Source organism: Pristiophorus japonicus, chromosome 12 (assembly GCF_044704955.1).
Source record: "Pristiophorus japonicus isolate sPriJap1 chromosome 12, sPriJap1.hap1, whole genome shotgun sequence".
NCBI lineage: Eukaryota > Metazoa > Chordata > Chondrichthyes > Pristiophoridae > Pristiophorus > Pristiophorus japonicus.
Window position 1 is genome coordinate 164452537 of NC_091988.1, and position 27091 is coordinate 164479627.

Sequence of the window (27091 nt, forward strand, 5' to 3'; positions counted from 1 at the left end):
TCCTCCATGTAAATGCTTCTTGTATGATCCCAGAGTTTATGAGGTAATTTTCACTTTGGGCGCGGGTGGAAAACTGGTGGCTGTGGATCGGCTACCCATTATATAACCGGACCAATTTTCATTGCTGATATTTGAGGCTGAATATTCCTTAATCTGTCCCAACAGGGTAATGGTGAGACTTCCACCGGCCACCCTAACCCTACCATGACCCCGGCCAAGTTTTTTAGGTCAGGGGTTATTAAATATTCATGATGGGCTCCTGGCGGAATCCATGCCAGCAAGTAATGGCCTGCCGGTGGCCCTGAGGAAAATTTGAGCGGAGCCACAACGGTACTATCGCTACAGAGGAGACAGGAGGTTACTTAGAGCGTCCTGAAGACTACCGCAAATCTTCCATGGAAGGCCTTGGTTGCAGCAGAGACTTTCAGAAGGTAAGCCGGAAGAGAAACCTCCCAAAAACCTTCCCAGTGATTACCAACAGGAACATAGGAACAGGCTTCACGTGGCAGGTTCTGGGAGTAGTGGTAAGAAATGCAGACAGGAGGTAAATGGGTTGTGAACCTGGATCCGACTGCCATTTGAATGGGGTGGACAGACAAGGTGCAGTCATGGCAGTTCTGGCAGGAGCTAGGGGAGAGTAGCTAAGATCAGGGCAGGGAGGTGGCAGTCGGCCTCGATGCCTGATTGTCCTATTGTTTCTGCTGTTATCCTGCTCAATTTGGGGTGGTCTGTTGGAGGAAAATCCAGGCCTTCCTGTTTGTTCTCATTTGGGGTACGGAAATTGGAGCTGCCAGTGCTCTTTGACTCATAACCCAGCCTAAGTCATTGCCTCGAAGGGGAGTATAGGCAGAATACTGGGTTGAATGTAAAGTTTACATTTTGTAACAAGATACACAATGGAAATCTTTCAGGAATGTATGCTTTGAATGTGATTCAAACCTACTGCTATTGTTTAGCTAATTAGCGAATATTTGACATTAGTTAGGCTCACAGTAATTAACTGCTTCATCAGAGGGACATTTCTTCAAACAAGAGCTATCGCTGGGCTTTAAACCTGGGATGTGGAAAGTCCATGATATCATATTCTTATGAATGAAACAGATGAGAAAACACTTCAAAGACATAATACAAATGCAAAGTACTGCGGATGCTGGAATCTGGAATAAAAACAGAAAATGCTGGAAATCTCAGCAGGTCAGGCAGCATCTGTGGCAAGGAAGCAGAGTTAACGTTTCGGGTCGATGACCCTTCATCAGAACTGGAGAGTGTTCGGAAAGAACAGATTCTTAACGAGCACTGAAAGGGGGAGGGGAAGAAAGAACAAAAGGGAAGGTCTGTGATAGGTTGGAGGACAAGAGAGATTAGAGAGACAAAAGGGATGAATGGCCAAATTCAAATGGTCATGCCAGGAGTTAGAAAAACATTAGTCAAGATAGGGTGTGAATGGTGGGACAAGGAGAAAAAAAGAAAGAAAGAAACAGGCTCTGGGGAGGAGGAGTTACGCTCTGAAATTTTTGAACTCGATGTTGAGTCCAGACAGCTGTAAAGTGCCGAAACAAAAGAGGAGGTGCTGTTCCTCAAGCTTGTGTTGAGCTTTGTTGGAACAGTGTAGAGACTGAGGACAGAGAGGTCAGAGTGGGAATGGAGTGGAGAATTGAATAGACAGGCCACACTTGTGGACTGAACGGAGGTGCTCCACAAAGCGGTCACCCAATCTACGCTTGGTCTTCCCAATGTAGAGGAGACCATATTGTGAGCAGCGGACACAGTATAGTAAATTGAAAGAAGTACAAATACATCGCTGTTTCACCTGGAAGGAGTATTTGGGGCGTTGGATAGTGAGAAGGGAGGAAGTAAAAAGGGCAAATGTTGCATATCCTGCACTTGCACAGAAAGGTGCCATGGGAAGGGGAGGGATGCTGGGGGTGACTGCGGAATTGACCAGGGTATCGCGGAGATAATGGTCCCTTCAGAATGCTGAGAGGGGAGGGAAGGGGAAGATGTAATTGGTGGTGCGATTACGCTGGAGATAGTGGAAATAGAAACATAGAAACATCAAAACATAGAAAATAGGTGCAGGAGCCGGCCATTCGGCCCTTCGAGCCTGCACCACCATTCAATATGATCATGGCTGATCATGCAACTTCAGTACCCCATTCCTATTTTCTCTCCATACCCCTTGATCCCTTTAGCCGTAAGGGCCACATCTAACTCCCTTTTGAATATATCTAACGAACTGGCCTCAACAACTTTCTGTGGTAGAGAATTCCACAGGTTCACAATTCTCTGAGTGAAGAAATTTCTCGTCATCTCCGTCCTAAATGGCTTACCCCTTATCCTTAGACTGTGACCCCTGGTTCTGGACTTCTCCAACATCGGGAACATTCTTCCTGCATCTAATCTGTCCAGTCCCGTCAGAATTTTATGTTTCTATGAGATCCCCTCTCATTCTTCTCAATTCCAGTGAATACAAGCCTAGTCGATCCAGTCGTTCTTCATATGTCAGTCCTGCTATCCCGGAAATCAGTCTGGTGAACCTTGGCTACACTCCCTCAATAGCAAGAATGTCCTTCCTCAGATTAGGAGACCAAAACTGTACAAAATATTCAAGGTGTGGTCTCACCAAGGCCCTGTACAACTGCAGTAAGACCTCCCTGCTCCTATACACAAATCTTCTCGCTATGAAGGCCAACATGCCATTTGCCTTCTTCACCGCCTGCTGTACCTGCATGATAACTTTCAATGACTGATATACCATGACACCCAGGTCTCGTTGCACCTCCCCTTTTCCTAATCTGTCACCATTCAGAAAATATTCTACCTTCCTGTTTTTGCCACCAAAGTGGATAACCTCACATTTATCTACATTATACTGCATCTGCCATGCATTTACGCACTCATCTAACCTGTCCAAGTCACCCTGCAGCCTCTTAGCATCCTCCTCACAGCTCACACTGCCATCTAGCTTAGTGTCATCTGCAAACTTGGAGATATTACATTCAATTCCTTCATCTAAATCATTAGTGTATATTGTAAATAGCTAGGGGCCAGCACTGAACCTTGCGTTACCCAACTAGTCATTGTCTGCCATTCTAAAAAGGACCCATTGATTCCTACTCTTTGCTTCCTGTCTGCCAACCGGTTCCCTATCCACATCAATACATTACCCCCTAATACCATGTGCTTTCATTTTTCACACTAATCTCTTGTGTGGGACCTTATCAAAAGCCTTTTGAAAGTCCAAATATACCACATCCCTTGTCCACTCTACTAGTTACATCCTCAAAAAGTCTAGAAGATTTGTCAAGCATGATTTCCCTTTCATATATGCATGCTGACTTGGAGCGATCCTGTCACTGCTTTCCAAATGCACTGCTATTACATCTTTAATAATTGATTCCAACATTTTCACCACTACCGATATCAGGCTAACTGGTCTATAATTCCCTGTTTTCTCTCTCCCTCCTTTTTTAAAAAGTGGGGTTACATTAGCTACCCTCCAATCCATAGGAACTGATCCAGAGTCTATAGAATGTTGGAAAATGACCACAAATGCATCCACTATTTCCAGGGCCACTTCCTTAAGTACTCTGGGATGCAGACAATCAGGCCCTGGCGATTCACCGGCCTTCATTCCCATCAATTTCCCTAACACAATTTCCTGACTAATAAGGATTTCTTTCAGTTCCTCCTTCTTGCTAGACCCTCGGTCCCCTACTATTTCCAGACGGTTATTTGTGTCTTCCTTAGTGAAGACAGAACCAAAGTATTTGTTCATTGGTTTGCCATTTCTTTGTTCCCCATTATAAATTCACCTGATTCTGACTGCAAGGGACCTACATTTGTGTTCACTAATCTTTTTCTCTTCTCATAGCTATAGAAGCTTTTGCAGTCAGTTTTTATGTTCCCTGCAAGCTTACTCTCATACTCTATTTTCCCCCTCCTAATTAAACCCTTATTCCTCCTCTGCTGAATTCTAAATTTCTCCCAGTCCTCAGGTTTGCTGCTTTTTCTGGCCAATTTATATGTTTCTTCCTTGGATTTAGCACTATCCCTAATTTCCTTTGTTAGCCACGGTTGGAGCATGATTGGACCTTGAACCAGCGTACTAAGCTTAATAAAGGAGACCATGAAGGTTTGAGGGCAGAGTTGGCTAAAGTGGACTGGGAAAATTGATTAAAGTGTCGGACGGTTGATGAACAGTGGTGTACATAATAAAGAGATATTTCACAACTCTCACGAAAAATATATTCCAGTGAGGAGGAAAGGGTGTAAGAGAAAAGATAGCCATCCGTGGCTAACTAAAGAAATAAAGGATGGTATCCAATTAAAAACAAGGGCATACAAAGTGGCCAAAACTAGTGGGAGGACAGAAGACTGGGACGCTTTTAAAAGCCAGCAAAGAATGACTAAAAAAATGATTAAGAAAGGGAAGATAGACTATGAAATTAAATTAGCACAAAATATAAAAACAGATAGCAAGAGTTTCTATAGGGAAATAAAAAGGAAAAGAGTGGCTAAAGTAAATGTTGGTCCCTTAGAGGACGAGACCAGGGAATTAGTAGTGGGGAACATGGAGATGGCAGAAACTCTGAACAAATATTTTGTATCAGTCTTTACGGTAGAGGACAATATTCCAACAGTGGATAGTCAACGGGTTATAGGGGGGTGGAACTTAACACAATCACAATCACTAAGGAGATGGTACTCAGTAAGATAATGGGACTAAAGGTAGATAAATCCCCTTGACCTGTTGGCTTGCATCCTAGGGTCTTAAGAGAAGTAACGGCAGGGGTTGTGGATGCATTGGTAATTTACCAAAATTCCTTGGATTCTGGGGAGGTCCCAGCAGATTGGAAAACTGCAAATGTAACGCCACTATTTAAAAAAGGCGGCAGACAAAAAGCAGGAAGCTATAGACCAGTTAGCCTAACATCTGTGGTTGGGAAAATGTTGGAGTCCATTATTAAAGAAGCAGTAACAGGACATTTGGAAAAGCAAAATTCGGTCAAGCAGAGTCAGCATGGCTTTATGAAGGGGAAGTCATGTTTGATAAATTTGCTGGAATTCTTTGGGAATGTAGCGAACAGGGTGGATAAAGGGGAACCAGTGGATGTGGTGTATTTGGACTTGCAGAAGACATTTGACAAGATACCACATAAAAGGTTAATGCACAAGATAAAAGTTCACGGGGTTGGGGGTAATATATTAGTATGGATAGAGGATTGGCTAACTATCAGAAAACAGAGAGTAGGGTTAAATTATTGATTCTCTGGTTGGCAACCAGTAACTAGTGGGGTGCTGCAGGGATCAGTGCTGGGACCCCAACTATTTACAATCTACACTAACGACTTGGAAGAAAGGACTGAGTGTAATGTGGCCAAGTTTGCTGACGATACAAAGATGGGAGGAAAAGCAATATGTAAGGAGGACACAAAAATCTGCAAAAGGACATAGACAGGCTAAGTGAGTGGGCAAAAATTTGGCAGATGGAGTATAATGTTGGAAAGTGTGAGGTCATGCACTTTGGCAGAAAAAAATCAAAGAGCAAGTTATTATTTAAATGGAGAAAAATTGCAAAGTGCTGCAGTACAGCGGGACCTGGGGTTACTTGTGCATGAAACACAAAAGGATAGTATGTAGGTACAGCAAGTGATCATGAAAGCCAATGGAATCTTGGCCTTTATTGCAAAGTGGATGGAGTATAAAAGCAGGAAAGTCTTGCTATAGCTATACAGGGTATTGGTGAGGCCACACATGGAATACTGCGTGTAGTTTTGGTTTCCATATATACAAAAGGATATCCTTGTTTTGGAGGCAGTTCAGAGAAGGTTCACTAGGTTGATTCCGGAGATGAGGGGGTTGACTTATGAGGAAAGGTTGAGTAGGTTGGGCCTGTACTCATTGGAATTCAGAAGAATGAGAGGTGATCTTATTGAAACATATAAAAATATGAAAGGGCTTGAGAAGGTGGATGCAGAAAGGATGTTTCCATTGCTGGGGAGACTAAAACTAGAGGGCATGATCTTAGAATAAGGGGTCACCCATTTAAAACTGAGATGAGGAGAAATTTCTACTCTCAGAGAGTTGTAAATCTATGGAATTTGCTGCCTCAGAGAGCTGTGGAAGCTGGGATATTAAATAAATTTAAGACAGAAATAAACAGTTTCTTAAACGATAAGGGGTTATTGGGAATGGGCAGGGAAGTGAAGCTGAGTCCATAATTGGATCAGCCATGATCTTATTGAATGTCGGAGCAGGCTCGAGGGGCCATATGGCCTACTCCTATTCTTATTTCTTATGTTCGCATGTTCCGTTGAACATGGAGGCTTGAGGGGTGAAAGGTGAGGACAAGGGGACCCCTTTCATGGTTCTGAGAGGGAGGGGAAGGGGTGAGAGTAGAGGTGCGGGAAATAAAACAGTCACGGTCAAGGGCCATGTTATCCACAGCGGAGGGGAATCCTTTTTTGAGGAAAAGGGAAGACATGTCAGAGGCATTATTGTGAAAGGTGGCGTCGTCAGAGGAGATGCGACAGAGACGGGGAAACTGGGAGAATGGAATGGAATCTTTACAGGATGTGAGGTGGGAGGAAGTGTAGTCCAGGTAGCTATGGGTGTCACTGGGCTTATAGTGGATACTGGTCAAAAACCTATCCCCAGAGATGGAGACGGAAAAGTCGAGGAAGGGAAGGGAAGAGTTGGAGATGGACCATGTCAAAGTGAGAGAAGGGTGGAAATTGGATGCAAAGTGAATGACATTTTCAAGTTCAGGGTGAGAGCAGGAAACGGCACTGATACAGTCATCAATGTACCGGAAAAAGAGGTGAGGGAGGGGACCCGAGTAGGACTGGAACAAAGAATATTCCACATATCCCATGAGAAGGCAGGCATAGCGAAACCTTTAATTTGGAGGAAGTGAGTGCCGTTAAAGGAGTAGTTGTTCAATGTGAGAACAAGTTCAGCCAGGTGGATGAGGGTGGTGTTGGATGGGGACTGGTTGGACCTCTGCTCGAGGAAGAAGTGGAGTGCCCTCATGCCATCCTGATGGGGGATGGAGATGTAGAGGGATTGGACATCCATGGTGAAAAGTAGACATTTGAGGCCAGTAACCTGGAAACTGTTAAAGTGACGGAGGGCATCGAAGGAGTCACGGATATAGTTGGGAAGAGAGTGGACAACAGGAGAAAAAATAGAGTCGAGATAGGAAGAATTAACTTCTGTGGGGCAGGAACAAGCTGAAACGATGGGTCTACTGGGGCAGTCCTGTTTGTGGATCTTGGGAAGGAGGTAGATGCGGGCTGTGCAGGGTTGGGGAACTATGAGGTTGGTGGCTGTGGAGGGAAGATCTCGAGGTCAGTGACGGTCTGGGAAATTATGGCTTGATGTTCAGCAGTGGGGTCATGGTCCAGGGGGAGGTAAGAGGAGATGTCAGAGAGTTGGCAATCAGCCTCTGCAAGGTAGAGGTCGGTTCACCAAACAACAACAGCGCCACCCTTGTCAGCAGGTTTGATGACAAGGTTGGGGTTGGATTTGAGTGAGCGGCGTGCTGCAAGTTCAGAGGGAGGTAGGTTGGAGCGAGTGAGAGGAGCAGAGAAATTGAGATGGCCGATGTCCCGTCGGCAGTTTGCAATGAAGAGGTCTAGAGAGGGTAAGAGGCCAGAGGGAGGGCCAGGTAAAGCGAGAATGCTGAAAATGGGAGAAAGTGTCAGCTGTGCAGGGGGAAGACTCCTGGCCGAAGAAGTGGGCACGGAGGCGAAGGTGCCGGAAAAAGAGCTTATCATCGTGCCGAGCTTGAAATTCTTTGAGGTGGGGATGTAAGCAAATGAAGCTCAGGCCTTTGCTGAGGACTGATCATTCGGGGTCAAAGAGGTGTAGGTCAGAGGGGATAGTGAAAACAAAGCAGGGGGTGAGATTAGAAGGGAAGTGTGGGGGAAAGACATAACATATGCACTGGCCATAGAATTTTGCAATAATTGAACTGTAAATGATTGTTGGAATATCTGCAGCATTGGTGTGTTAACTCTACAGTGTGAACACCTTCATGTAGCAGGAGTAATTGGCTTCATCAACGAGAACTGCTTTCAGGAGAAATAAAATCAAAATGACCATAAATAGCCGATTAAAATCAAAGTAGAAAATCTACTTACAATAGTGACTAATACTGGGGCTCAGATGAAAGTTATGAATCATTGAAAATGTCCTTGTGTATAATTTGAACCATTTGTTTAGGTTACTGCTAGATCATTGATTCAGGAATATATTATTCAATATAAAATGCCTTGATTATTTACAAATAGTACGAGTTAATTGCCAAACCTAAAGTTGTTATACATCTGTATAATGTGTATAAAATGTAATCAGTTGGATATAATGAATAACTTTTATGAGAGAAAAAGCAGGAGTGCAGTCAACTGTCATAAAAGAAGTTCTCAAGGTTATGCATTGGTTTATCAGTGGAGACACTGTGTTCAGTCACAGAATGCTGCTTTCTGAATGTTTACTCAGCACTAACTGGTCATGGACCTCAAGTAAAATCTATTTAATATTAACAGATTTGGGAGAAGATTCCAATAGACACTGGGAATGCCTTACTTTCGTTTTTCCAGTTTCTGCTGGACAATGACATCTGGCCATGCAACTTTAAAACTAAGAGGTAGAAATGGTTTGTGCCGGCAGGTTGGCACAAACAGGACACAGGTAAAGACCCAGCGCTGGAACATATTAGCCTGAGGCCCAATCGATTTTAGGCCTTGGCCCTCATTTTAACCAGACCTCTGAGCTGGGGATGCCTATTTCATATCTCCAGGCAGCTCGGCGGTGAAGTGAGGATGAGTGTTGTGCCAGGGATGTGTGTGTGTGGAGGGGCGGGGGGGTGGGGAGAGGGGAGATGGGTGGAGGCATTTGGCTCGGAGGCTGAGCGAGGTATAGTAGGGGCCGGCAGTAGTGCTAAGGAGCCAGATGGAATATTGTTGTTCATGACTCCAAATTAAGTTACATATTTTTTTTAACAACATACTTTTTTGGTGGTGCCCTCAACAGTCCCTTTGAGGATCGTTAGAGATGGCGTGTAGACCAGGTAAGCCTGAGTGGGGCAGGCCTGACACATGCTGCACTTGAGGTAAATGAATTTCTGGAATGGATTCAAAAACAGGCTGAGGCCCTTATTAGCATATTTGCTAGTGCTGTTGGGGAGGAGTTAAACTAATATGGCAGGGGGATGGGAATCAATGCAGGGAGACATAGGGAAACAAAAAGGAGACAAAAGCAAATGACAGAAAGGAGATGAGGAAAAGTGGAGGGCAGAGAAACCCAAGACAAAAAACAAAAAGGGCCACTGCACAGCAAAATTCTAAAAGGAGAAAGGGTGTTAAAAAAACAAGCCTAAAGGCTTTGTGCCTTAATGCAAGGAGTATCCGTAATAAGGTGGATGAATTAACTGTGCAAATAGATGTTAACAAATATGATGTGATTGGGATTACGGAGACATGGCTCCAGGATGATCAGGGCTGGGAACTCAACATCCAGGGGTATTCAACATTCAGGAAGGATAGAATAAAAGGAAAAGGAGGTGGGGTAGCATTGCTGGTTAAAGAGGAGATTAATGCAATAGTTAGAATGGACATTAGCTTGGATGATGTGGAATCTATATGGGTAGAACTGCAGAACACCAAAGGGCAAAAAACATTAGTGGGAGTTGTGTACAGACCTCCAAACAGTAGTAGTAATGTTGGGGAGGGCATCAAACAGGAAATTAGGGGTGCATGCAATAAGGGTGCAGCAGTTATAATGGGTGACTTTAATATGCACATAGATTGGGCTAACCAAACTGGAAGCAATATGATGGAGGAGGATTTCCTGGAGTGCATAAGGGATGCTTTTCTAGACCAATATGTCGAGGAACCAACTAGGGGGGAGGCCATCTTAGACTGGGTGTTATGTAATGAAAGAGGATTAATTAGCAATACCGTTGTGCGAGGTCCCTTGGGGAAGAGTGACCATAATATGGTGGAATTCTGCATTAGGATGGAGAATGAAACAGTTAATTCAGAGACCATGGTCCAGAACTTAAAGAAGGGTAACTTTGAAAGTATGAGGCGTGAATTAGCTAGGATTGATTGGCGAATGATACTTAAGGGGTTGACTGTGGATGGGCAATGGCAGACATTTAGAGACCGCATGGATGAACTACAACAATTGTACATTCCTGTCTGTCGTAAAAATAAAAAAGGGAAGGTGGATCAACCGTGGCTATCAAGGGAAATCAGGGATAGTATTAAAGCCAAGGAAGTGGCATACAAATTGGCCAGAAATAGCAGTGAACCCGGGGACTGGGAGAAATTTAGAACTCAGCAGAGGAGGACAAAGGGTTTGATTAGGGCAGGGAAAATGGAGTACGAGAAGAAGCTTGCAGGGAACATTAAAACGGATTGCAAAAGTTTCTATAGATATGTAAAGAGAAAAAGGTTAGTAAAGACAAACGGAGGTCCCCTGCAGTCAGAATCAGGGGAAGTCATAACGGGGAACAAAGAAATGGCGGACCAATTGAACAAGTACTTTGGTTCGGTATTCACTAAGGAGGACACAAACAACCTTCCGGATATAAGAGGGGTCAGAGGGTCTAGTAAGGAGGAGGAACTGAGGGAATTCCTTATTAGTCGGGAAATTGTGTTGGGGAAATTAATGGGATTGAAGGCCGATAAATCCCCAGGGCCTGATGGACTGCATCCCAGAGTACTTAAGGAGGTGGCCTTGGAAATAGCGGATGCATTGATAGTCATTTTCCAACATTCCATTGACTCTGGATCAGTTCCTATCGAGCGGAGGGTAGCCAATGTAACCCCACTTTTTTAAAAAGGAGGGAGAGAGAAAACAGGGAATTATAGACCGGTAAGCCTGACATCAGTAGTGGGTAAGATGATGGAATCAATTATTAAGGATGTCATAGCAGTGCATTTGGAAAGAGGCGACATGATAGGTCCAAGTCAGCATGGATTTGTGAAAGGGAAATCATGCTTGACAAATCTTCTAGAATTCTTTGAGGATGTTTCCAGTAGAGTGGACAAGGGAGAACCAGTTGATGTGGTATATTTGGACTTTCAGAAGGCTTTCGACAAGGTCCTACACAACAGATTAATGTGTAAAGTTAAAGCACATGGGATTGGGGGTAGTGTGCTGACATGGATTGAGAACTGGTTGTCAGACAGGAAGCAAAGAGTAGGAGTAAATGGATACTTTTCAGAATGGCAGGCGGTGACTAGTGGGGCACCGCAAGGTTCTGTGCTGGGGCCCCAGCTGTTTACACTGTACATTAATGATTTAGACGAGGGGATTAAATGTAGTATCTCCAAATTTGCGGATGACACTAAGTTAGGTGGCAATGTGAGCTGCGAGGAGGATGCTATGAGGCTGCAGAGTGACTTGGATAGGTTAGGTGAATGGGCAAATGCATGGCAGATGAAGTATAATGTGGATAAATGTGAGGTTATCCACTTTGGTGGTAAAAACAGAGAGACAGACTATTATCTGAATGGTGACAGATTAGGAAAAGGGGAGGTGCAACGAGACCTGGGTGTCATGGTACATCAGTCATTGAAGGTTGGCATGCAGGTACAGTAGGCGGTTAAGAAAGCAAATGGCATGTTGGCCTTCATAGCGAGGGGATTTGAGTACAGGGGCAGGGAGGTGTTGCTACAGTTGTACAGGGCATTGGTGAGGCCTCACTTGGAGTATTGTGTACAGTTTTGGTCTCCTAACCTGAGGAAGGACATTCTTGCTATTGAGGGAGTGCAGCAAAGATTCACCAGACTGATTCCCGGGATGGCGGGACTGACCTATCAAGAAAGACTGGATCAACTAGGCTTGTATTCACTGGAGTTCAGAAGAATGAGAGGGGACCTCATAGAAACGTTTAAAATTCTGATGGGTTTCGACAGATTAGATGCAGGAAGAATGTTCCCAATGTTGGGGAAGTCCAGAACCAGGGGTCACAGTCTAAGGATAAGGGGTAAGCCATTTAGAACCGAGATGAGGAGGAACTTCTTCACCCAGAGAGTGGTGAACCTGTGGAATTCTTTACCACAGAAAGTTGTTGAGGTCAATTCACTAAATATATTCAAAAAAGAGTTAGATGTAGTCCTTACTACTAAAGGGATCAAGGGGTATGGTGAGAAAGCAGGAATGGGGTACTGAAGTTGCTTGTTCAGCCATGAACTCATTGAATGGCGGTGCAGGCTAGAAGGGCCGAATGGCCTACTCCTGCACCTATTTTCTATGTTTCTATGTTTCGAAGGGGCCTGTTTCGGCTGGCGGCAAGGATGCCTCTGCAGCAACTAAAACAATATGGTGTTGGGCATGTTCCTGATGCTGTTCAGGTGTATGCCCAGTTTTCCACCTAGAAACGGACACATTGAGGTCCAATTCCAACCCTTGTTGTGTATTTTTTTTAATTGGCACAGATCCAGTTTTCTGTCTGTATCTATGAATCATTTCCTGCTTTGTTAATCACAAACAAAATAGTACAGTGTTCATATCATTGACAGGAATTGGAAAATTTCCTTTCATCGAAGTTTTATTTGAAGGCCAGACAATTCTATAGCATCGTGTTAGATCAACTGGATGATGACAACAACAACTTACATTTCTGCAGTGCAGCTCACACACAGAAAGATGTCTCCAGGAAGAAGAAGAAAATGGACATTGACCAGGAGGGAGAAGGGAAACTGAAAGTTTGGTAAGGGGTTCAAAACACAATGGAGAAAAGGGTTTTTTAGGAGGCTTTTGTAAACAGTGAGGGAAGTGGCAAGGCAGAAAGATTTAGGGAGGGAGTTCTTGAAAGCTGGGCATAATGACTGAAAGACCGGCTGCGGATGTTGAAGCAAAGGGAATGGAAGAGAAGTAATAAGCCAATGTCAGAGGAATAGAGGATGTGATGGCTGGTGGGCTGGGAGTGAGGCCATGGAAGGATTGCAAGGTGAAGATGAGGGTCTTGAAAATAATTCATTGGGGAACAGGGAGCTGGTGGAGTTTTCCAAGGATGAGGTGATGAACGTGTAGGACACAAGCTGTTACATCTTGAATAAATTATAGTTTATAGATGGAGAAGATGAGGAGCCTAATGAGGAGAGAATTTGAAACTTAGAGCGACGAGGTGATAACGTGTGGATTAGGGTGTCAGCAGTTGGGGAAGATTTAGAGTCTGAGGCGGGCAATGTTTCAGAGCTAAAATAAAGAGGGCTTGGTAACAGCAGCTATGTCGAAGGAAGCTGGATTCTGGCTGAGCCGTACACCAAAGTTCAATACCTCTGGGCTTAGCTTAACGTGGCAGATGGAGAGTGATGGAATCAAAGGTGATGATATGTAAAAGACTGATGGGAGTGAAGATTTTTCTTACCTTTTTTATTTTTACTTGGAGGAAATTTCAACTCATCCAGATGTTGGGCAGGCAGGAGAGAGTGTAGCAATAGCCTTGAGACTGATGGAGAATGCAGAGAAGTAGAGTTGGGTGTTGTCAGAGTACATGTCGAAGGTAACCTCACATTTCTGGATGACATTATCAAGGGGTAGCATGTAAATAAAGAAGGGGAGGGGACCAAGAATGGAGCTCGAGTGTATACAGGAGAATATCGAAGAAGATATGATGGTATAAGTGGAACAATAAAAGAACAGTGCCTTAGAGTTAGACTATAACGGACAGAGAGCGGAAGAGAAAGGATTGGTCAATAGTGTTAAAGGCAATGGAGAGGCCCATGGGGTTGGGGAAAGACAATGCACCATGATCACAGTGTATCGATTTGTGACTGACTATTGAAATCTCAGTGGTATGGTTCAGTTTGGAAGGTGCCAAACAAGGAATGGTGGGAGAGGTAGCAGTGCAGTTGTATTGCAATGATGCACTGCAGGACTTTGATAAGAACGTGATGGTTGAATTTAAGTTAATACTTGCAGAGAATAGAGTGAATGTAATTGAGTTTTTCAAAGAGGGTTTTGATAATGGTGATATTCAAGAAATAAGTACCGTGCCAGAGATTACAGGCAGTTGATGTTGGCCCAGATATGGTTGGGGTTGGGGGGGAAGTTGGATAGTCAGAAGCTGGAGGAGACTGAAGGAGCAAATGCTGAGCAGTAATTTGCAGTACCTACAGGTGTGTACCAGATGCACACGCACCCGTAGGGGCTGCGCAAATTCCGGATTTAGGCACGCGCTGCATATGGGCTAAAACCCGAAATTTGCGAACTGTCAAGAATTTTCCTGACAGATCGCACGCATCCCTGGGAAAAGGGCCTTCGCGGGCAGAGAGTTGGGCTATTTGTCCAACTCCTGCCCAGCGAATGACCGTGAAATTCTTAAGCCTGATAAAAGCAGGTATAAGGCCTGCTTTTATGAGTGTAAGAGTTTAAAAAATCATAAAAATATCATTATACATTAAAAACCCTGTGCAATTTTTAGTCCCGTTAAAACATGTAAAAAAACATTTTTAATTACATTTTTGTTTTAAATATTTAATTAAATGCCATTTTAATTCATTTTCAATATGTAATGTATTTATTTTATTTGTTTGATGTCTAGAGGTATTTTTGGGGGTATTCTCATTCATACTTATGGGAATTCTGTACATACGGAATCCCTACAAACATGAATGGAGATTTCCCTCTTTGATTGGTTGTGCCAGTCCACATGATCTTGGGCCGCATGCGCCCCTGGGATACGTGGGTCTCCACTCAGGCCTACATATCGAGGCCCAGGAGCGCAAGTCTCCGTGGATTCTGAGGCAGAAGGTGTGTGCGTAAATTTCTTGCTGGTCAGAGGCATTCGCCTGTGGGAAGCCTCCGACTGCAAATTCAGCCGCGATGGATTTTTTTCATGGAAGTATGAGTCCACAGAGGGCTGGGGGACATAGAAAAGAAATTACAAAGTATAGGGAGAGGCTAAAGCAGAGGACTGGAAATTTAGGTGGTGGGAAAGAGATTGGTCAGAGGAGGCAGAGGCAGCTGAGCAAATGGTTTTGATTTTGGACACAGAGATCCATGAGCTCTTTGCATTTGGTGTCTATTTTGAGCATGTAAGGTGCAGTGGAGGGAGATTGGAGGGAAAACTATGTGAAGAGGAGTTTGGAGTTTTTCGTGCTTATCAGTATAAAGAATTTGCTGTGGAAATATATTTTGAAGGAATTAAACTATATTTAATTATGGGGAACCACCCCAGTTGCTTGCCAAGTCTGTTCAAGCTCAAAACCCACTGATTTGAGGCCATAGAGGTGGCTGTTGAACCAGGGAACAATGGGAGACTTTTCAGGATGTAATAGGGATGATGACATCAAAGGTGGAGAATAGATCCACAGAGGAATCAACATCTTTGTGGGTAGAAGGCCAGAGAAAGGGAAGGTTACAGTGTATAAAGGAATCTGTGATGGAGTTCAGGGTAGATCTTTCTGATGGGAGAAGGAGGTCATGGAAGGTTTTCAGGTGGGCTGGGAATATGTAAGATAAAGGAGAGAAGGAAGTACTTGGAAAGAGCCTTGTTAGTGATAGGGACTTCAGAGGCCTCAAGACCATGGGTGATGATGAGGACCAAGAGGTGGAGGAAAGTATGGGTGAGCGAAGCATTGTGGGACTGGAGATTGAAGGTGACGAGGAGGGCAAGGAAGTTGATGGTAGAGGTGAAGTAAGGTAGAGTGTGAAATCACTGAGGATGAGGAATTGCTCAGTGCAGTGAGGCAGGAAAGGAAAGTTTTCAGTCAAGAAGACACCTTGGGAGTTATAGACAAGCAAGGCCTTGAAGAAGAAGTGGGAGGAGTGATTGAGACTGCGTTATTTGAATGTGGGGAAAGAGTTGAAAGAATTAGGGGATATAACCATCGCTGCAGGGTTTGGGGTATGGTATAAACTGGGGGCAGCCATAGTGAGAGATAAGCAATTGCCATTGATGAGCTAGATATCAGTCAAGCTGAGGATGTTGATGTATTCCTCCAAAATAAAGTTATGGTTGGAGAAGGATGTGTTCATAAAGGATAGTTGATGCAGAGTGGGAGGAGAGCCTGGGGTGATGATGGGAAATAAATTCAATGGGGGAGTAATGATGGTGGTGCCAGGGAACAAAGTGAACAGAGAAAGTTTGTAGGAGTGGAATGGGGGATAATGAGAGGCAGAGACAATGAGAAAAGGGGCACAAGGTGGAGAAAGGGATGCGATGAGACAGGAAAAAATGTGGGTAGGAGGTGGAGGAGCTTGGAACTGGGGCGAAAGTCATTGGGGCCCTTATGGGTGCATACGAGCCCGTAGGGGCCCGGCAAGTTCTGGGTGTAGGCACTCACTGCGCATGTGCTGAAACCCAGAACTTGCGATCTGTCAAGAATCCTCTTGGCAGATCGTACGAAATCTGAAAGAAAGGAGCATTCACTGGAGGAGAGTTGGATATTTGCCCAGCTTCTGCCCAGCAAATGCCCTTGAAATTCTTACGCCTGGTAAAAGCAGGCATAAGGCCAGCTTTCACCAGCATAAGTGTTTAAAAAAATTTAAAAATAAAATGTAATCACGCATTTATACATTAAAAGCCCTGTCCAATAAGGTAAGTTTATTTTTAGCTCCGTTAAAACATATTAAAAAATTCAAAAAATAAAGTTTTTGTTTAAAATATTTAATTAAATGCCATTTTAATTAATTTAAAATATGTAATAAAAAATGTTTCATGTGTTCGTGTATTTTTTAAGTGATTTCCATTCATACTTAGGGTGATTCCGTACAACGGAGGGAATCACCATAATTATGAATGGGAATCCCCTTTTATTGGTTGGGCCGGTCCACAAGATCCCAGGGGCGCTTGCGAATCACATGCGCCCCAGAGAGACGTGGACTTCTACCCGCGGGTACCCGGAGAGGCCCAGGCGTGCAAATCTACGAACTTCCCAGACCACCAGGTAAATGCGTAGATTTTTTGCAGGTTGGAAGCCTCCAACCGCAAATTCTACCCCATTATGTGTATTCAGTTACACAAAAGCAAGAGATGTGATAACATTAACAGCAACAATAAGATTCAGGTAAGTGGGAGGTCAGAGATATGATGAGTACAGCAATAAACTTTGGGCCAGACAAGAGTTGTCTAAGCCTTCTGGGAAGAACAAAGATTGAGTCCTGTGTGAAGGTCAGGGAAAGTTCAAGGAGCAGACAAGGGCAAGCGCACAGTTGGAAAGGCTGATGTATTCTAAGTGTGTGCATGTCTGTGTATAGCATTTACATAGATACATTCATAATGAAATATGTTCATTTGGTGTCCTTGATTAAAAGTGGCATTAATAATATATTTAAATTTAAGGGAAGGATACAACTGCTATGTTATATAATTTTTTATATGTCAATATATTTCCATAATTAATTTGTGATAGTCTGTATTTATGTTAGATTGAGATTAAACAAAGATTGGCAGAAGAATAGAAGCTCAGTTTGTTTAAAAGGTGGGACCGGATGCTGTTGTTAAGAGTAGCACCTGTGTACGCAAATGACTTTTTTTGAGCGTGGAAGCAGGAGCAGGGAAGGGAATGACTCTGGTAACAACGTAAATGAGTCTCACATTTTACCAATAACCATCATTGTGATGGCATGCAAATAAAATTCTAATCTTTTTAATCTAGCTAACTCTACTTAATTGAAGATTTCTATTGAGTGATTAGAATTGAAGGTCCCAACTCAATGATCCAGCTCTTTAAATTACTGAGAGGTAAATGTAAACAGACTATTTGATTTGGGTGTGTGTGTGCTTCTATATGATGCAGGTTTTAAATTACTTGCCGTAAGTGAGATTAGAAGCCTTTTTCCCCCTCCCACAGAATAATCGAAATGTGGGACAAGCTCCAGGTAAAATCAGTTAATGCTTCAAAACAGGAGCTGACATGGCTTGGCATAGGCTGAGCTGATCAAATAATCCAAGAGTTTGAGAGTTGTACATGAAGGGATTCAAGCCAGGAATGAAAAGAAGGATTGAGTAAATAGTTGTTGGGTTATCACTGGGGGTCAGAGAACATTTACTCCGAATTTCCCTTGAAGCGATTAAATAGGTGGGATAGAAGTAATGATGGGGTATATTGCATGTGGTTTGTGGAAGGATCTAGCCTCCGGCTAAACAGTCTTTACTCCTCTGGACTTAAATTATATTCCCTTTCTGTCTTTGTAAGTGTTAACTCCTTGTTGAGCTATAGTTCCATGGACACAAGTTACCTGCTGGTACTTTGCACAAATGCCCATTCTTCATGTTTCAGCATAGATGACAAGTAATGGTAGGTGTTTTTCACCATGGAGGTTATTATAGCTGAGCCCTATTCTGCTGTTGTTGTCTGCAGATGTCCACTTTCATCAGGCTTTGCTGCATTGTGTTCAGGAGTGGGGGCCTTTACTAATTTTCTCTTTGTAACCCTGGATACTAAAGCTAATTCTAATGTCTGTACTGAAGTCAATGGAAATAAAAATTGGGAGAGATGTAAAATGGACTGTCGATTTTCTATTGTCCATTTTACACTATTGCATAATGTCAAAATTACCCCCAAGATGTCTTCTGTAGGTAAGTGCAGTGAGAAAGATAACTTCTGACAGGAACATAAGAACATAAGTATATGGGAGCAGGAGTCAGTCACTCGGCCCCTCGAGCCTGCTCTGCCATTCAATGAGATCATAGTTGATCTTCTACCTTAACTCCACTTGCCTGCATTGTCCTCATATCCCTTGATTCCCTTAATATCCAAAAATCTATCGATATCTGTCTTGAATATACTCAACATGCTTTAAAAAAAATGATTTTTGAACTTTTGCTCCAGTTTAAAAATGTTTCCAATATGCTCCAACCTACTCATGTGTCAGTTCCTCCTCTCTGTACCATGACTTCTCAAACCCTAGACTGCTTCTCCAGCCTCTGAAAATTCAAGATATCTTTTGCATCATTCCTGTGAATAGCTTGAACTCCAGCTGTGTAAAATAGAAGATACTAACAAAAACTGTTCAATTGCATATGTATCTTACTGTTATTAAAAATAATCACCTGAATACACATTTGCCCCAATTTTTGTGTGTAGATTACATCGGATGTCCAGTGGGCAGGGCAATAATACCGCCCATCTGATGATGCCATTAAGAACATAACATGGAGCAGGAGTAGGCTATAAAGCCCTTCGAGCCTGCTCCGCTATTCAATCTCAACTCCACTTTTCCGCCTGATCCCCATAGACTTTGATTTCCCATAAAGTCCAAAACTCTATCGATCTATCTCAGCCTTGAATATACTCAACGACTCAGCATCCACATCAATTTGGGGTAGAGAATTCCAAAGATGCGCAAACGTGAAGAAATTCCTCCTCATCTCAGTTTTAAAAGGCTGACCCCTTATCCTGAGACAATGCCCTCTAGTTCTAGACTCTCCAGCCCGAGAAACACTCTCTCAGTATCTACCCTGTCAATCCCCCTCAGAATCCTATATGTTTCAACGAGATCACCTCTCATTCTTCTAAACTCCAGAGAGTACAGGCTCAATCTACTCAATCTCTCCTTATAGGACAACCCTTTCATCCCAGAGATCAATCTAGTGAACCTTTGTTGCACCACCTTTAAGGCATATATATTCTTTCTCAGATAAGGAGTTCAAAACTGTACACAATACTCCAGGTGTGGTCTCACCAAAGTCCTGTACAATTGTAATAAGACTTCCTTACTCTTTAACTCCAATCCCCTTGCAATAAAAGCTAAGATACCATTTGCTTTCCTAATTGCTTGCTGTACCTGCTTGCTAACTTTCTGTGTTTCCTGTACGGGGACAGCTAAATCTCTCTGAACACCAACATTTAATAGTTTCTCACCATTTAAAAAATATTCAGTTTTTCTATTCTTCCTAGCAAAGTGAATAACCTCATATTTCCTCACATTATACTCCCATCTTATTGCCCACTCACTTAACATGTCTATATCCCTTTGCAGGCTCTTTGTGTCCTCCTCACAGCTTACTTTCCCACCTAGCTTTATATCATCAGCAAACTTGGATATATTGCACTCGGTCCCTTCATCTAAAACATTAAAATGGATTGTAAATAGCGGAAGCCCCAGCACTGATCCTTGTGGCACCCCACTAGTTACAGCCTGCCAACTGGAAAATGATCCGTTTATCCCTGCTCTCTGTTTTTGACCCATTTATCTCTACTCATTGTTTTGGAAAGCCCGAACCATTTTCGTGTCCAGGCCTTATATGAACGTGAGTGATGAACCGCTGGTGTGAATCATGTTGCTTATAGGTAGCTTGCTATTTGGGAGGGTGGTAAATCTGGCAGCGGAGACACTGATATTAGGCCTGCAGGAGCACTTTAATGGGGAATGTTGTAAAGATAGGGAAGTCAATGGACTAACTTACTTTACCATTGGAAAATTTAAACAGCACACCCAGGAGCAAGGAGTTCAAGTTAAGGAAGCCTTAAACTCAAAACCTCCAAACTAATCAAGAAAGAATGCATGCTGTACCTGCTTTCAACTTTCCCTAACTGTTTCCCTTTAAGTAGCGCGTGACTGAACATTGCAAGCCCTGTACTGCTCATGCTTTTGAAAGCGCGTCCGATTGTTTCTGGCCAGAGTGTTGGCCACCTAAATCGAGACGCACTTGAAAATTGCCGTGGCAGGGCCTCGGCAGTAAGTTGGCAATTGTTTTTTTTTCCTTCTAGCTTTTGTCCTGTTACTGTCTTGCTCAAGTTGAAAAATGGGCTGGAAGGTAGATAAAAATTGCTCCCATTATATCTACGTATAATTGCATCTCTACTGTCTCACGGGGTCAGACTCTTGCAGATAGGTAGTTATAGGCAGTTTGCATAGAAATATAGAATGATGCAGCACTAGGAGGCTATTTGACCCATCGTGCCTGTGCCGGCTCTTTGGTAGTACTATCCAATTAGTCCTACTCTCCTGCTCTTTTCCCCGTCGCACTAATTCCCATTCTTAAACATTGTTAGCTTTGTTAGACAGCAGCTGATATAATACTACTCATCCACTGAACTATATAATTGCATGGTCTTGATGGAGGCAACGCAGCAAATTGGACTGAAATTTTCTGACTCTGTAAATTCAGCATGAATCCTTTCATGTACATTCAAGCACTAGCACAACGCACAAATCAGTATCTGATCAGCTCTTATTGTTGACAGGCAATACTGTGCGTGGTGAAGGAGCATCCCTCCATTGTTGTTCTTCTGAATGCTATGTGGCTGGAACCTAACCTCTGTGGCATGTAAATGCTGCAGATTCTAGACTTTATTTATAAGTGATTTAAGAATATTGGCTGAACATGAAGCACTGTGGCTACCTTCTTCCAACATGCCTGAAAATTCTTGTGCCATGTCTCATTGCCAATGTATTCTGTTTCACATACACACAACTTTCTTACCTTCCTTTTTCATCCCTGCTCGAAAGCACTTTTTTAATCTGCAGTATCTACATTGGTTTCGTTTGTCTTTATCCACAATGCATTGTCTGTTAAACCTTGAAAACAACACAAACAAAAACTTTGTTAGCATCTATAGATCAAATGAGACATTTATACACTCCATACAGTTAAATCTATCCAAAGGAATGTGAACACTTTCAGTTTTTTATGTGTCACCATTCCAGCATGCTGTAAATGTGGGAATCTAACATTGAAACAAGTCACTAATGACATAGACTCATAGAATGATTACAGCACAAAAGGAGGACATTTGGCCATCTCTCTGCAAGAGCACTTCAGCTAGTCCTACTCAACTGCCCTTTCCCAGTAGCCCTGCAATTTTTTTTCCTTCTGGTACTTATCCTATTCCCTTATGAAAGCCATGATTGAGTCTGCCACCACTACCCTTTCAGGCAGTGCATTCTGGATCCTAAACGCTCGCTGCGTAAACAAAAGTTTTTCCTCATGTCGCCTTTGGTTCTTTTGCCAATCGTTTTAAATCTGTGTCTTCTGGTTCTCGAGCCTTCCGCCAATGGGAACAGTTTCTCTCTATCTACTCTGTCTCAACCCCTCATGATCTTGAACAACTCTATCAAATCTCCTCTCAATCTTCTCTGCTCTAAGGAGAACAACCCCAGCTACTCCAGTCTATCCACATAACTGAAGTCCCTGGAACCATTCTCGTAAATCATTTCTTCACCTGCACCTTCACATCCTTTCTAAAGTGCGGTGCCCAGAATTGGACACAATACTCTAGTTGAGGCCGAACCAGTGTTTTGTAAAGGTTCATCATAACCTCCTTGCTTTTGTACTGTCTTTACCTCTATTTATGAAGCCCAGTATCCTGTGTGCTTTATTAACCACTTTCTCAACCTGCCCTGCCATCTTCAATGATTTGTGCACATATACCCCAAGGTCTCTCTGTTCATGCACCCCCTTTAGAATTGTACATTTTAATTTATGTTGCCTCTTCTCGTTCTTCCTACCAAAATGTATCACTTCACACTTTTCTGCATTAAATTTCATCTGCCACGTGTTCGCCTTTTTCACTAGCCTGTCTATGTCTTCTTGGTCTATCCTGCTCACTGTTCACTCTACTTCCAAGTTTTATTTCATCTGCAAATTTTGAAATTATGCCCTGTACTCCCAAGTCCAACTCGTTAATATATATCAAGAAAAGCGGTGATCTTAGTACTGACCCCTGGGGAACACCACTGTATACCTTCCTCAAGTCTGAAAAACAACCAATCACCACTACTCTCTGTTTCCTGTCACTTAGCCAATTTTGTATCCATGCTTATTTATTCATGACATTTTTATAAGCACAAATAAACTCTCCCCAATCAACAGAAAGAAAGCGGGAAAGTGGCGTCATTTTACTCTCATTTATTTTCTCACTAAAATTAACAAAGATAGGCAATTTAGCTCCATAAGTGCCTGTCTTTGAAATATTTGTGCCATGGGAGCCACACGGTGGAATTCTCAGGTCTTTGGTGGAGCTACAGAACTAGGTGGAACTGAGAAATTAAACACACCCTGCTCATTTAAAAGGATCTGTTGCCCGTTACAAATAAAAGGCTTCATTCTTTCCAATACAAACTACATTTAGAGTGGAGTCCAACTAAAATCTTTCAGCTAAAACATTTCCTATTTTCTATTTTAATGGTTCCCATAAATTTGAAGACACATTTTCTGGTTGAGAGCATTTCTATCTATATAGTTATTTTCTTGAGAGAAAATTGATTTTAAACATGATTATTCTTTGGAAGGAAGACATAGCTCATTGGCTGCAACCACAGTTTATACTTAAGATTCTACAAGAGCTATTCATGCTTCAAATCAAATATTTTGGACCCCAATTTATAGTCCTTTACCTCATCCTCCATCACCATACCACAAGCTACTGTGAAGAAGCAGCATTAACAAACAGTTAATTTCTCTTTCCTTACTTTATTTCAAATCATTCAGCTTTTGTGAGGCCCACTTGGAACCCAGCTACAGTTGCCTTTTATATATGTTTGTTAATGATGCTATTTTTAATTAAGCAGGATTGTTGTTCACACAGTGATTTGACAAATCTATGATTGTGACAGAGCTGTAACCCAGCTTGCAGGTAACACTTGCATGAGCGGAGGATAGTATGGCAGGAAAAGAAAACCTGGATAAACAAAGATAATTCAGGCCCTTAGATCTATTCCTTCCACAGACAAAGTACAATTTACTCTTTTATGTTCAATCTACCCATGGATTCTACCCAGCTCTGTCAGGCAAGGAGCTCAGCTGTGATGTTCGCCAGTGAATGGCCTGATATTGTTGAGGTCTAAACATGATCACTAGCCAACTGGATGAGGTACTATTTGCAAGAGGAAAAATACAAACATGAAAACATTCACCAAACTACAAGAAGATATAAATTCTTCTCCAGGACTACTCCAGGAATGTGATGTTAATGTAACCCCCACCCTGCCTCATCCCCTGGTTTTACATCCGGCCTGATTCTACTTTCCATCGCAGCCAGGAAGAAAAACCACAACTGCACATCATGTGATATCATTTGATGGAATTTCTACTGTCATATTGTTTTACTCAATAATAAGTGTCAGCTGTGGGTCAGTGGATAGCACTCTCGTCTCTGAATCAGAAGGTTGTGGGTTCAAGTCCCACTCCAGAGACTTGAGCACAAAAATCTAGGCTGATACTCGAGTGGAGTGCTGCACTGTTTGGAGCTGCTGTCTTTTGGATGAGATGTTAAACCGAGCTCTCTCAGGTGGACATAAATGATAAAAATGGCATTATTTCGAAGAAGAGCAGGGGAGTTATCCACGGTGTCCTGGCAAGTATTTATCCCTCAATCAACATCACTTTAAAAAAAAACAGATTATCTGGTCATTATTATATTGCTGTTCATGTGAGCTTGCTCTGCGTAAATTGCCTGCTGCAATTCCTACTTTAAAACAGTGGCAACACTTCAAAAGTACTTAATTGGCTGTAAAACACTTTGGGACGTCCTGTGGTTGTGAAAAGCGCGATATAAATGCAAGTCTTTCTTTTCTTTTAACACTTCTGCATGAAAACAGTAACCCTTAAACTCAACTACCTTGGTTGCTGTGGCTCTAACTGTTTGCAATTACTTGACTGTCACCCACCAACGATTGATAAACCATGATGGGATATGGAAAATTACCACACGTATCTACAGTGGAGCTTTGTACCACAAATTGTACATGATGCCTTGCAAACCTGACCTGTTACTCATTCTCAATTACAATAGTGAACGCTAACAGCAGTCAGCTCAGATTGAACCTGGAAAAGATTGAATCTCCCAATGTAAATAAGAATTGCTGTTCAGGCCTACAAAAAGATCTTGTATCCTTAACAGAAAACCAGTCCTGGGACTGTTGAATCAGACTAGATGTCACTGTATTTGAATAGACATGTTTAACAATGATAAACAGTAACATCTGCAAGAAAAAAACATGGAATCACATCATAATTGCCGAAGTACAAACTTGCAACAGAGTCTCCTTTGTCTTGCTGTACGCAAGTTGAATGTTAATCCAGCTTAATGGGCTCAATTTTCCCCAGTTATCTACGCCGTTTTTTTGGCGCACACCACTTTATTTGGACTAAATTAAAATATCCCAGTTTCCCCAAAGTTTCTGCACCAGCGTAACTCAGTTAGTTATGATTTTTTTTAGGTTAGTTATTTTTTGCGTCATAGGGGGCGTAACCTGATGTCTGTGCCAGTTTTTCCACATTTATGCAAGTTAAGCCAACATACATTTTTACTAGGCCGGCATATGTGATCACTTCCAAAAAACCTTCTGGGTTAGGAAAACTATACGCTTAAGAGAAAAACCAGCGCACATTAAAAATCGGCGCAGAAGGACACCATTGATTTTAGCTAAGTTTTGAAGGGAGTCAAGAACATGTTAAATATGCATCATGAAGCTTAATTTTTGCAAACTTAAAATGCAGAAGATGGAAGTCTAATGCAATTTTTTAATTTTGGAATTTTTTCAAAGTGCCACGCCACCATCAAACATCTCCAAACCGGGCTCAAGGGTCAGAGCGTCAGACGGCAAAATCGGTCCTTGACGCAGGGGTTCAGGGCTCAGCTTGAAAAGAAGCCCGGGGGGGTAGCGGGGGTGTGGAAGCTGAACTGAAGGGATGAGAACCCTTACACTATGCAGCAGCATCAAAAGAAGCCCGGGGCGGGGCAGAGGGCGAGGTATTCGCTGAGCCCCTGTGTCCAGGCGAGGGAGCGATTTTGTTGGCTGACCCTCAAGCCCGGTGAAGGGACGTTTGTTCGGTGGTGCGGTGGTACTGCGAAAAAAAACTAAAATTAAAGAATTGTTTTAGACTTCATTGCCCCAAATGTCTTCATTTGAATGCCTAGCTTCCCGTTCTAAGCAAGCCTATTGCGCATGCGCAGACCTGGGTGTGGTTCATACTAGGGCGTCTACCTTGGGGAGAGAGAGAACAAAAAAGCTTATCCTGCTGTTTTGAGCTTCTTGCAAAAGTACAATTTAATCATGGAGGCAATACTGACAACGCCATACCTCATGCAAGCCTTCTGTAGGATGGTGCTGTGGAGGAGACGATTGGTTCAACGTCATCGTATGAGGAACCTCAGAGCACATAGGATGATGGGCAGAAGACCTTACCCATGTTGGGTATATCGAGACAGGCATTCATACCTGCACCTGAGTGATGCAGACTGTGTGAGAAGGCTGTGTTTCCGCAAAGAAGTTATAATCGAGATCTGTGAGTTAGTGAAAGCAGACCTGCAACCTAGAAGGATTAGGAGGACTGCTTTATCAGTTGAAGTGAAGGTTACAGCTGCACTTTCATTCTATGTACCATTCCAGGCCACAACTGGGGATGTGTGTGCCATTTCTCAACATGCAACACATATCTGCATTTGGCAGGTGACTGCTGCACTATATGCCCGGAGGAATGACTACATAAAGTTCCCCAGGCAATGTGTGACAGGACTGTGGGCTTATCCAGGATTGCTGGCTTCCCAAAGGTACAGGGCTGCACTGATTGTACCCACATCACCTTGTGAGCATCTTTGGAGGATTCTGAGATGTACAGGAATAGAAAAGGCTTCCACTCCGTAAATGTGCAGCTCATGTGTGACGTTATTCACTGCATCATGTCAGTTGATGCAAGATACCCTGGGAGCACCCACGATGCCTTCATCCTATGTGAGAGCGCTATATTGCCATATTTCAGCAGCAGCCAGAAGGGCAGAGCCGACTGCTGGGAGACAAAGGGTACGGCCTCGCCACCTGGCTCACGACGCCCCTATGCATAACCCGGACAGAAGCTGACCATCAATGCAACATGTCGCACATTGCGACCCACAGCCTAATAGAGAGGACCATTAGCATATTGAAACAGCATTTCCAGTACCTGGACCATTCCGGACACTACTTGCAATACTCCCCTGAGATTGTCGGTCAATTCACTGTTGTGTGTTGCATTGCATAACTTAGCTGTCAGGAGGCAGCAGCAGCTGGTAGTAGAATACCCATCTGAGGTAAGAGTGGCTGATGATGAGAAGGACCTGAACCCAGAACACGACGGCGAAGGAGGACGGGCCGTCATGCCCCTTTAATGATTGTTCGAGCCTTGCGCCAGCAGCTC

General features: G+C 43.1%; 1 protein-coding gene across 2 annotated transcripts in view; it reads right to left on the bottom strand.

The window, feature by feature from the left end:
- hnf4a (hepatocyte nuclear factor 4, alpha) overlaps nt 1-27091 on the bottom strand; it is a 92829-nt gene that overhangs the window by 23528 nt on the left and 42210 nt on the right. For both annotated transcript variants that reach the window (XM_070895039.1, XM_070895038.1), the window contains exon 3: nt 21398-21492. In XM_070895039.1, the coding sequence (XP_070751140.1) occupies nt 21398-21492 (95 nt within the window). The remainder of the gene's footprint in view (nt 1-21397; nt 21493-27091) is intronic.